The following is a 12,599-nucleotide window of genomic DNA, read 5'->3' as shown; positions in this document are numbered from 1 at the left end:
AATTCGTTCCAGTCACAGGCAGCAGAGTACTGGAACGAAAGGCGGCCAAATGATGTGTTGGCTTTAGGGATGATCAGTGAGATACACCTGCTGGAGCGCGTGCTACGGATGGGTGTTGCCATCGTGACCAGTGAACTGAGATAAGGCGGAGCTTTACCTAGCATGGACTTGTAGATGACCTGGAGCCAGTGGGTCTGGCGACGAATATGTAGTGAGGGCCAGCCGACTAGAGCATACAAGTCGCAGTGGTGGGTAGTATAAGGTGCTTTAGTGACAAAACGGATGGCACTGTGATAGACTGCATCCAGTTTGCTGAGTAGAGTGTTGGAAGCCATTTTGTAGATGACATCGCCGAAGTCGAGGATCGGTAGGATAGTCAGTTTAACTAGGGTAAGCTTGGCAGCGTGAGTGAAGGAGGCTTTGTTGCGGAATAGAAAGCCGACTCTTGATTTGATTTTCGATTGGAGATGTTTGATGTGGGTCTGGAAGGAGAGTTTGCAGTCTAGCCAGACACCTAGGTACTTATAGATGTCCACATATTCAAGGTCGGAACCATCCAGGGTGGTGATGCTAGTCGGGCATGCGGGTGCAGGCAGCGATCGGTTGAAAAGCATGCATTTGGTTTTACTCGCATTTAAGAGCAGTTGGAGGCCACGGAAGGAGTGCTGTATGGCATTGAAGCTCGTTTGGAGGTTAGATAGCACAGTGTCCAATGACGGGCCGAAAGTATATAGAATGGTGTCGTCTGCGTAGAGGTGGATCAGGGAATCGCCCGCAGCAAGAGCAACATCATTGATATACACAGAGAAAAGAGTCGGCCCGAGAATTGAACCCTGTGGCACCCCCATAGAGACTGCCAGAGGACCGGACAGCATGCCCTCCGATTTCACACACTGAACTCTGTCTGCAAAGTAATTGGTGAACCAGGCAAGGCAGTCATCCGAAAAACCGAGGCTGTAGAGTCTGCCGATAAGAATATGGTGATTGACAGAGTCAAAAGCCTTGGCGAGGTCGATGAAGACGGCTGCACAGTACTGTCTTTTATCGATGGCGGTTATGATATCGTTTAGTACCTTGAGTGTGGCTGAGGTGCACCCGTGACCGGCTCGGAAACCAGATTGCACAGCGGAGAAGGTACGGTGGGATTCGAGATGGTCAGTGACCTGTTTGTTGACTTGGCTTTCGAAGACCTTAGATAGGCAGGGCAGGATGGATATAGGTCTGTAACAGTTTGGGTCCAGGGTGTCTCCCCCTTTGAAGAGGGGGATGACTGCGGCAGCTTTCAATCCTTGGGGATCTCAGACGATATGAAAGAGAGGTTGAACAGGCTGGTAATAGGGGTTGCGACAATGGCGGCAGATAGTTTCAGAAATAGCGGGTCCAGATTGTCAAGCCCAGCTGATTTGTACGGGTCCAGGTTTTGCAGCTCTTTCAGAACATCTGCTATCTGGGTTTGGGTAAAGGAGAACCTGGAGAGGCTTGGGTGAGGAGCTACGGGGGGGGCGGAGCTGTTGGCCGAGGTTGGAGTAGCCAGGCGGAAGGCATGGCCAGCCGTTGAGAAGTGTTTATTGAAGTTTTCGATAATCATGGATTTATCGGTGGAGACCGTGTTTCCTAGCCTCAGAGCAGTGGGCAGCTGCGAGGAGGTGCTCTTGTTCTCCATGGACTTCACAGTGTCCCAGAACTTTTTGGAGTTGGAGCTACAGGATGCAAACTTCTGCCTGAAGAAGCTGGCCTTAGCTTTCCTGACTGACTGCGTGTATTGGTTCCTGACTTCCCTGAACAGTTGCATATCACGGGGGCTATTCGATGCTATTGCAGTCCGCCACAGGATGTTTTTGTGCTGGTCGAGGGCAGTCAGGTCTGGAGTGAACCAAGGGCTGTATCTGTTCTTGGTTCTGCATTTTTGAACGGAGCATGCTTATCTAAAATGGTGAGGAAGTTACTTTTAAAGAATGACCATGCATCCTCAACTGACGGGATGAGGTCAATGTCCTTCCAGGATACCCGGGCCATGTTGATTAGAAAGGCCTGCTCACAGAAGTGTTTTAGGGAGCGTTTGACAGTGATGAGGGGTGGTCGTTTGACTGCGGCTCCGTGGCGGATACAGGCGATGAGGCAGTGATCGCTGAGATCCTGGTTGAAGACAGCAGAGGTATATTTGGAGGGCCAGTTGGTCAGGATGACGTCTATGAGGGTGCCCTTGTTTACAGAGTTAGGGTTGTACCTGGTGGGTTCCTTGATGATTTGAGTGAGATTGAGGGCATCTAGCTTAGATTGTAGGACTGCCGGGGTGTTAAGCATATCCCAGTTTAGGTCACCTAACAGAACGAACTCTGAAGCTAGATGGGGGGCGATCAATTCACAAATGGTGTCCAGGGCACAGCTGGGAGCTGAGGGGGGTCGGTAGCAGGCGGCAACAGTGAGAGACTTGTTTCTGGAGAGAGTAATTTTCAAAATTAGTAGTTCAAACTGTTTGGGTATGGACCTGGAAAGTATGACATTACTTTGCAGGCTATCTCTGCAGTAGACTGCAACTCCTCCCCCTTTAGCAGTTCTATCTTGACGGAAGTCAATTCCAAAGTGGTCATGTTGTAGTATTTGCAGTGTGCTCAATTTGATCTTCTTATCGCTGTAGCAGGAAAGTAGCTTTAGAAAATGATTCACTACATAGAAGCGAAGTCATTTGGTTTCCGGTTTGAGTTGGCCAAGGACAGTACAGTATAACCAGTTCATGTGATCGCATTTCAGTCAATTTCAGTGTGTAAACAACATCCCAACTCCCTCTCCTCGAATTCCTCCAACTCTGGACCGAACTCTTTTAGAGATGAGAGTAGCTAGCAAGCAACAAAATAGCTAGCAAGCAACAAAATATGCCAAATAACAGTCTTAAAAACTACTTGAGTGCAAGTAAATCCGATTTGACCGATCAGACACAAGCCGTCTGGCCAGGAATCAGATTTGTGTTTGACTTCAAACCACCTACGAAGGTAGTTTCCACTGTGGCTTGAAATATCCGACTCCATTAGGTTTTTGGGTATTTAGACTTCAGGAACAGGGGATGAGTCACTTCAAACTGGCAATATGAACAGGGCTTAAGATACTCAGCCTTCCAGAAATTGAGTTTGACACCCCTGCAATTGAGGCATGACATAAGTTGACATTAGTTCCCCCCACATGCTTTCTTTGACTCACTGAACAATTTGCTAAATTCACCTCACTGCACCAGTGTTGCCTAGCGCTGCATCGCACCTGGCTAACAAAATAAGATTGAACTCAGGCCAATCAGTTTTTGATAGCAGAGCAGGAGGCTGTTAGCCTACCTCCTCCATCTTTGTCTAGCAAACTCTAGTTTTTCCTGCTTTGCAATTTGCCATTACTATTTATGTGGTGGGCTGTTATTTCTTTCTCCTTACTGCAGTTCAAAGGAACATGTCTTGGCTGTTCTTGCCCCGTTAGCAGTACATGCCAGTGGCAGCTACATCTGTCACCACATCTTTATCTAGTTAACTCTGGCCAATTTCCATTTATCTTCATAAAGCCTGGATCTCTCTTTCTAACTGCAGTTCAGAGAAACTTGGCCTAGAGAGTTGGCAGCCCGTCAGCAGCCGTGTTACCCCCTGATGTGCTGAAATCTCAGTCTGGCTCAGGAAATGGCTTTGCTCTCGACACAAACACATTTGTTTTGTTGGTTTGTGGTTTCCTCCCTCCCAGAGACTCTCTGACGCAAAATGCTTTTGTTCCGCACCATTACTCCCCACGAGGAGCCACGATTCTTCTCCATCTGCTGTTCATGCACTAGTAGCTCTCTGTACCCCAAGATGCCTTTGCATCGTCCCTCCAAAACGGGATCAAACAGAATCAGTGACGCGCGTTGTCAATACCGGGCTCCACTGTTTGTCTGTCTCCTAGTCAGCCAGTTAGTCAGTCGATGTCTTTCTCCAGCCTCTCTAAACTACTGTCTACCATAAATATTTAGATCCCTACTCCCTTTGAGCATTTCAGCTCCAGTAAGCATTCTTCTTGACAGTAGCTAATGCCTCTTTTGCTGGAATCCAATGCCCCCTGTCCTTTAGATGGTCCAATAATATCATGTCGCTTTCAACATTCTCAGATCTTGCCTTCTTTTATCTGTCCATCCGAAAGCCTTCACGTCACGTGAACATCCATGCCATGTGCAGGCGTTCTTTCATAGTGGTCCTTGCTAGCCTATGAAAGTTTGGGATGTGCATATCACTCATACACCGTGTGAAGAGTCTGGGGATTCTTTGAGGCAGAGAGGCCAGTACAACCCCCTTACAGATCTTGACCCTGTACCCAGGTGTAAACCGAACCAATTATCTTCTCTCTCCCTGAGGAGTATTAGGCAAGCTAGCTAACCTGTTATACTGAGGGACCAAATAAAAGATTAGCCTCCTAATAGGAAATGCTACATCCAGATGAGATCCTTGAGTGAGGCTAAAAACCTGGACTACATGTACCATCATCCTCCTCTCCCAGACGTCATGACTACCAGCAGAAATAATCTAAGTGAGTCTGCAGTTAAGCCCTGAGGAAGAAACATCCATTCTGTGTAATTAAAGAGGTTAATAGCGGCTGCCTGCCCTGAGCTGGGCATAACTCCTGCAGGTTTAATACAACTGGAGCCCATGTAAGGAGATTACCATGAGCTGAATCAACCTAAATCGTTTTATTGTTTAATTTCTTCATTTACGTGGGTTCCATATTGTGTTTTTCAGTATGTTATATCAACTTTATTATTTTCATGGTTGTATCTACTGTACATATGATGAGATGCAAAAAATAACTGTTTCCCAGAGATGCAACGGCGAGATTAGACTCTGGGGTCATGAGTCATTGGTAAGTTTATCAGGAGCTATAACAAAGTGCAATGATGGTAACCAACTGCATTAATTAGCTACATTAACTTAGCAGCACTACATTAGTTGTATTTTCTTCCGGGTCCTTATGATCCCTGGTTTCCACTTGCACAGGGCTTCCTGAAGAGCGAGCGGTTGTCCAGGATGGTGCAGAGCGGCGGCTGCTCGGCCTGCGACTTCCGTGACGTCTTCAAAAAGAACATTGAGCGGCGGGTGCGCAGCTTGCCCAAAATCGACGGCCTGAGCAAAGAGACGGTGCTGAGCTCCTGGATCGCCAAGTATGACACCATCTACAGGGGGGATGAGGACCTGCGGCGCCAGCCCCAGAGGATGCACCTCAGTGCCGTGTCCGAGATGATCCTCAGCAAGGAGCAACTGTACGAGATGTTCCAGCAGATTCTGGGCATCAAGAAGTTTGAGCACCAGCTGCTGTACAACGCCTGTCAGGTGAGCGATGGACCACATGCACGAACACACACACCCTCCCCCCTAAATTTGTATTATCTATTTCTAGATTGTTGGAGGTGTTGCCTAGGTAACCACACAATGATTCATGCAAGGATACATTGTATAATTACGATGCAATGCGCCCAATGCCCAAGTAATATGCTATTGAGGATGTTGGAGTCAAATGTCCTTTCCTACCTCTTTACCTTTTACCAGGGGGTATTCCATGGCCACCAATTAGTAGTAAGAGATGGCTGTAACTAGTTGGCGTGATCAGTGGTTACAGTCATTTGTAAACTGTAAACAGGTTGGGCTTATTCATCTAAAGGGTATATTTAAATACATGCCATTGCTGTCCAAAGTTTTGACTGTTACTATATATTATTATTATTTTTATTATCATCCATAATGTGCTGTGAAGAACCTGCTAAATAATACATGTTACTACTGCAGTCACTCTGCAGTGAAATGTGCATTAAAATGTGTTATACAGTTCCTCCTGTAAATTAGATTTAGGCATTTAAATGTCAGTCCTAATGGCTTTTAAGGCTGACAGTGTTCCCATGTGTAATACTTTGAATGATTTCAAATAATGAGACCTGCAGACACTAGACCTTGGGATGAAAACAGATGTGTGCGCAAAATTTGAGAGAAAAAAGCTTTTTGTGCTCATGGAACATTTCTGGGATCTTTTATTTAAGCTCATGAAACATGGGACCGACACACGTTGTGTTTATATTTTTTGTTTAGTGTATTTAGCAATCTTATTGTTTAGGGGAAGAAGTAGCACTCCGGTACCATTTGCTGTGCCGTAATAGAGAGAACAGTCTATGACTTGGGTGGCTGGAGTCTTTGACTATTTTTAGGTCCTCCTTCTGACACCGCCTGGTATAGAGGTCCTGGATGGCAGGGAGTTCAGCCCCAGTGATGTACTTGGCCATACGCACTACCCTCTGTAGCGCATTGCGGATGGATGCTGAGCAGTTACCATACCAAATCTTTTCAGCCTCCTGAGAGGGAAGAGGCGTTGTTGTGTTTGGACCATGATAGTTCCTTAGTGATGTGGACACCTAGGAACTTGAAGCTCTCGGCCAGCTCCACTACAGCCCCGTCAATATGATGGGGGGGCGTGTTCGGCCCTTTGTTTCCTGTTGTCCATGATAAGCTCCTTTGTCCTCCCACGTTGAGGGAGAGGTTGTTGTCCTGGCACCACCATTGTGTCATTGGCAAACTTGATGATGGTGTTTGAGTCATGTGTGCGGCCACGCAGTAGTGTGTGAACAGAGAGTACAGGAGGGGAATAAGCACCCTCCCCTGAGTGACCCCTGTGTTGAGGGTCAGCGTGTCTGATTTAGTGTCCTGCTCCTTTAACCTTTTCACACTTACCAACACAGGGGTGTGATCATTCTACAGTGGTCCGTCCCTGTAGCGTACGATCAAACCGATGTGATTTAGAATGCTTATTTAGAACGGCCAGTTTCGAATGACGCAACAATCAGCATTTGAGTTGGCCATAAACACAGTCCTTACAAAGTTATGTCCAGAATGTGAGCAGTACGTTAACAGAAGTATCCACAGCATAAGAAAATCATCCAAATCGAAAAAATGAAGGCTACATTTGTCTTAGCGCTAACTGAGGAAAGATTGACATAACATAATTGGTCATTTTTATCCCTCTCGGCTGACAAACTACAATATGAATTAGCTAATAGCAATTACTATTATAATTAATCACATCATGGGTGAGCTCACCATTGATCAAAATAATTGAGTAAAACACTATCTAGAAATCGAAAGTAATCCGACGTTGGGTAGTTTCTGCACTCCACCATGCTTTTTTTCTCTCACAGAAACCATAGATAATAAGAGAAGACGAGATGAGTTTGGTCTGTTGATAGTATGCATGTTGAAGGGGGTGTGTCGTCTACCATCATTCACATCCCACCATTCACTTCCGGAAGTTCTCAAAAAATGAGTGAACCCTTACTCACCTCATTTTGTTATAAATTCTTAAGGCTGAGATCCCGTTACCGGGAGCGATATAACAACATCCAGTGAAAGTACAGGGCGCCATATTCAAAAGAACAGAAATCTCATAATTAAAATTCCTCAAACATACATGTATTTTATATCGTTTTCAAGGTAGTCTTGTTGTTAATCCCACCACAGTGTCCGATTTCAAATAGGATTTACGGGGAAAGCACCACAAACGATTGTGTTAGGTCACCAACAACTCACTAAAATACACAGCCAATTTTACCAGCCAAAGAATAAGAAAAAGCACAAATAGAGATAAAATGAATCACTAACATTTGATAGTCATCATTAGATGACACTCATAGGACTTCATGTTACACAATAAATGCATGTTTTGTTTGATAAAGTTCATATTTATATCAGAAAATCTGAGTTTACATTGGTGCGTTACATTCACTAGTTCCAAAAACATCCAGTGATTTTGCATAGCCACATCATTTCACAGAAATACTCATCATAAATGTAGATGATAATACAAGTTATACACATGGAATTCTAGATATACCTCTCCTTAATGCAACCGCTGTGTCAGATTTTGAATACATACAGATTGTGAATACATGAGCTTTGTATGAATACATACAAAGCTCAGATTTCTGACTTCCTGTTTTTATTTCAACTCAGGATTTTGACTGCCATATGAGTTCTGTTATACTCACAGACATCATTCAAACAGTTTTAGAAACTTTAGAGTATTTTCAATCCAATACTAATAATAAAGAAACTGAAACTGAGACTGAGGAGCTGGCTGTTTACTTTTGGCACCTTATTCATCCAAGCTACTCAATACTGCCCCCAGCCATAAAAAGATAACATCTTTGGTCCGACAGATTACATGACACCCAGAATGAATTGTATGTCAACAAACATGGCTCCACACATAGCTGGAATTAGCTTAGCTCATCATAATCAATACAACCTTCAAAAAAGTATTTTACACACATAATATGTGCCCATTACAATCTATGCAAGAACCGGAATGCATGATTTGTCAATCTTACTTGACAACGTGAATAAAACAGTAAATATATCAATAATTACCACACAAAACATTTTCTGACAGTGATTTATTGATACAAGTGGTGCGTGCCGGCAGTCAATCACGTAACCTCTCATTCCCACTCTGAGCCATTCAGTGTTGTTGATTATGTATGTCGCTAGTGAGATAAGCTGTAGCATTAGCAATGTCTTTTCAAAAGGAGGCAACTCACAAATGCAGAAATTCTGGAGATTGAAAAAAATTCTGACAATGAGTCTGAGTATGAAAGTCAAGAATCAGATTCTGACAGTGACTGTGAGGAGCTGCCCCCCAACCTTGTAGCCATTGAGAACCCTAAATCTGAGGACTCCCAGGTCACTTTGAAAATGCTGGTGGTGATGGAGGCAGACCGACAGTGGATGAAGTACAGGAGTTCTGTGGTAGCTGGAAGGCCACCAGCCATTTCACCCCTCCTGGCCCTGCTGTTTGCTTTGATGAGTCCCAGTCTGGAGTGCAACGCCCCTGTCCATTTCCATCTGAGGCAGAGTGCTTCAAGCTGTTTCTGACAGAGGAGTTGGTGGGAGACATGGTAGAGGAGACCAATCGCTTTGCCTTGAAGCTACAGGAGAAGAGAGAGCCAGGAGTGAGGGGGAAACTTGCTAAATGGGTGACAACCATAATTAGTGAAATGTATACCTTTCTGGTGACTGTCCTTCTTATGGGGATAGTAAAGAAAAACTCCCTAAGAGAATACTGGAGCAAATACCCTATGTTTGCAACTCCTTCCTTTGCCACCTCTTTTCCTAAGACCGCTTTCTAGTTCTTTTGCGATGCCTGCTTTTCGTCAACAATTCTACTGCCATCCTAAATGACCTGTACAAAATAAGAAATGTTCTTACCAGCCTGACATCAGCATTTGGTCGTGTCTTTGTGCCATACAAGGACCTATGCATTGATGAGTCCCTGATGTTATGGAAAGGAAGTCTGGCGTTCCGTCAATATATTCCCTCCAAAAGGCACAGGTTTGGGGTCAAGGTCTTTGTCGTGTGCGACATGAAGACTGGATTTGTCCAGAACATTATAGTTTACACAGGGTCCACCACTGACATCCAACATTTTGAGGGGCTTGGGGTGTCCGGGTCCATGGTGATGACCATGCTGGCTCCTCATCTCAGCGAGGGACACACTTTGTATGTGGACAATTGGTACAGCAGTCTGCTCTTCAACAGCACAGTCAGGTCGAACAGGAAGGGGATGCCGACATTCGGATGCAGAGAGGGGAGGTGGAGTTTAAGGAGAACGGTCAACAGCTGGCAGTAAAGTGCCATGACAAACAAGACGTCCATGTCCTCTCCACTGTCCATACAGCGACCATGTCGGCCACAGGGAAGGTGGACCGCTTGACTATAACCTCAAAATGGGGGCACTGGATAAGGCGGACATGATGAACAGTTTTGTGGAATGCACTCAGAAAACGACCAAGTGTTATAAGAAGATATTTTTTCACCGCCAACTAATGGATGAGATGATTACTGAACAAGGTATTTTTTGTAATTGGACGTACAGTTCACATACAGAAACTATTATAACATAATAAGGCACTTACTTTGATAGAAACGCAGCCTGGATTTGAACCAGGGTGTAGTAACACCTCTAGCACTGCGATGCTGTGCCTTAGACCGTTGCGCCACAGCTTCTAAATGCAACACAAGCTAATACTTATCTGACGCAATGAGCATTGTTTTACAGAGCTAATTGAAGATTGTCGCTAGCTACGTAAGCACGATTGAATATAACACCATAAAGGTTATGAAATGAGTAACGTTACCTCGCGTGTCCGCGGTTATAAGGAATATACACAACTATATTATGCTCCATACATACAGTGAGCTACAGTAGAAATGGCATAACATGACATACAAAAACTATTATAACACAATAAGGCACTTACTTTGATAGAAAGGCACACATTTCCAAAGTTATTATTAGTAATGAAACCTACAATGACTGTGATGCGGGCAACAGATGGAAAATGTGAACATGTGTGTGCAGATCCTGTTCTGATGGGAGATGCGCAAATGTCCGCAGACTTGAACTGCACAACAATTGAGAAGTACTTGGGGAATTTTATCCGGGTCAGAAATGTCAAAACAATGTATTGTCCACAAAAGTTAAAAGGACTACTTTTATGTGAATGAATAAGGAGGCGGAACACACCTCAATTCAAACTGTTCTTGGAAAATAAGTACTTGCTAGAAAATCATTTGAAATTGACAAGTTGAAAACAGCCTATAAATAAAAACAGGCTGCATGCCTTGGTTTGAGGGCAGCACGGATGAAATGTGCTGTTTCGTAACAGTGATATAGAGATATTTGGAACTCACGTATGAAAAGGTTAAAGCGGCAGCTCTAGCCTTTAGCTCAGTGCGGATGTTGCCTGTAATCCATGGCTTCTGGTTGGGATATGTACATACTCAAATCTAAATTATATTTTGATTTGTTTAACACCTTTTTGGTTACTACATGATTGCATATGTGTTATTTCATAGTTTTGATATCTACACTATTCTACAATGTAGAAAATAGTAAAAATAAAGAAACACCCTGGAATGAGTAGGTGTGTCCAAACTTTTGCCTGGTCCTGTCCATAGAGACTCAGAGCTAGACAATTGTATATCAAACACTGCAGTTGTGGAACAATGGGAAAGTTATTCTGCTTTGAAAGTTGATACATTTGTTACCTCACATTTGAGAAAATGGCTCTTGAATTTTTCGGTATACAGTATACTGGAGAGCTCTTCTTTGTCTACACCAGTTCAGCATCTTTCACACCCTCATAAACCCCACCCATCTCTTTAAGGATTCACATGTGAGGCCATGTTCTAAACAGAGTGAGTAAGGTAGTGTAGTAAACAACCAAAGATTTCAAGAAAGTAGTAGCAAAAATACACTCTGTAATCATTTAGTGAAGTGGAATCTTTTGTTTAGACATGTAGCTTGCTAGCTAGCTAAACAATGAACCTAATGGTGCTTTGAAGGCAACTGGGAAAAATACTGTATGAGATCAAATCATGATGTCAGTGATCTTCAGGTGAGAAAGTTGGGACTCTAGATAGTGTCCCAACTTGGATGACCGTACAAAACAATTTTTCCCAGTCGGCGCTCGTTTTTTTCAGAGTTCCCAGTTGTCTTGAACGCACTGAAATCGGAAGTCATAGATTTCCAGAGTTCCCGGTTGTTTTGAACACGGCAATAATCCCAACCTATACTGATTTTCATAGCTAGCCACCGTGCATTAATCTCCAGGTAGCTAAAGCTAGCCAACTAGGTTTAACTTCTTGAGTGTAGGGGGCAGAATTTTCGTTTTTGGCTAAAAAACGTACCCATTTGAAACTGCCTATTTCTCAGGCCCAGAAACTAGAATATGCATATACATGTCAGATTAGGATAGAAAACACTCTAAGGTTTCCAAAACCGTCAAAATATTGTCTGTGAGTATAACAAAACTGATATTGCAGGCGGAAACCTGAGTAAAATCCAACAAGGAAGTGCTGTTCTTCCTGAAAGCTCTCTGTTCCATTGGATGCATTGCCTCCATTTAAAGGGATATCAACCAGATTCATTTTCCTATGGCTTCCTCAATGTGTCAACAGTCAACAGTCTTTAGACATAGTTTCAGGCTTTTATTTTGAAAAATTAGCGAGAAAGATCACATCGCGTCAGTGGATAGCTGGGTGTTCAGAGTTTTGCTTGCGCAACAGAGAGGGGCAGCCATTGTCTCTCCCTCTCCTAAAAGCTACAGTCCCGGTTGATATATTATCTATTATATATTTTAAAAACAACCTGAGGATTGATTATAAAAAACGTTTGACATGTTTCTGTGGACATTACGGATACTATTTGGAATTTCCGTCTGCGATGTCGTGACCACTCGAGCCTGTGGATTTCTGAACATAACGCGCCAAACAAATGGAGGTATTTTGGATATAAAAATAATCTTTATGGAACAAAAGGAACATTTATTGTATAAGTGGGAGTCTCGTGAGTGCAAAAATCTGAAGATCATCAAAGGAATGTGATTTAATTTATTGCTTTTCTGACTTTCGTGACCAATCTACTTGGCTGCTAGTGTTTAATATTTTGTCTACTGAGAGAGATGTTCTTACATAAACACTTGTTATGCTTTCGCTGAAAAGCTGTATTGAAATCTGACACGCCAGGTGGATTAACAACAAGCTAAACTAACTGTGTTTTGC

The 12,599-nt window shown here is 43.6% G+C and overlaps 1 protein-coding gene across 1 annotated transcript in view; it reads left to right on the top strand.

Moving 5' to 3' along the window:
• LOC124039020 (calcium-dependent secretion activator 2-like) overlaps positions 1–12,599 on the top strand; it is a 247,437-nt gene that overhangs the window by 68,856 nt on the left and 165,982 nt on the right. The window contains exon 3 of the mRNA XM_046354908.1: positions 4,995–5,327. Coding sequence (XP_046210864.1) covers positions 4,995–5,327 — 333 coding nt within the window. The remainder of the gene's footprint in view (positions 1–4,994; positions 5,328–12,599) is intronic.

Source organism: Oncorhynchus gorbuscha, linkage group LG01, assembly GCF_021184085.1.
Source record: "Oncorhynchus gorbuscha isolate QuinsamMale2020 ecotype Even-year linkage group LG01, OgorEven_v1.0, whole genome shotgun sequence".
Classification (NCBI taxonomy): Eukaryota; Metazoa; Chordata; class Actinopteri; order Salmoniformes; family Salmonidae; genus Oncorhynchus; species Oncorhynchus gorbuscha.
The sequence above is the reverse complement of the archived record's forward strand: the minus strand, read 5'-3'. Positions and strand labels throughout refer to the sequence as shown.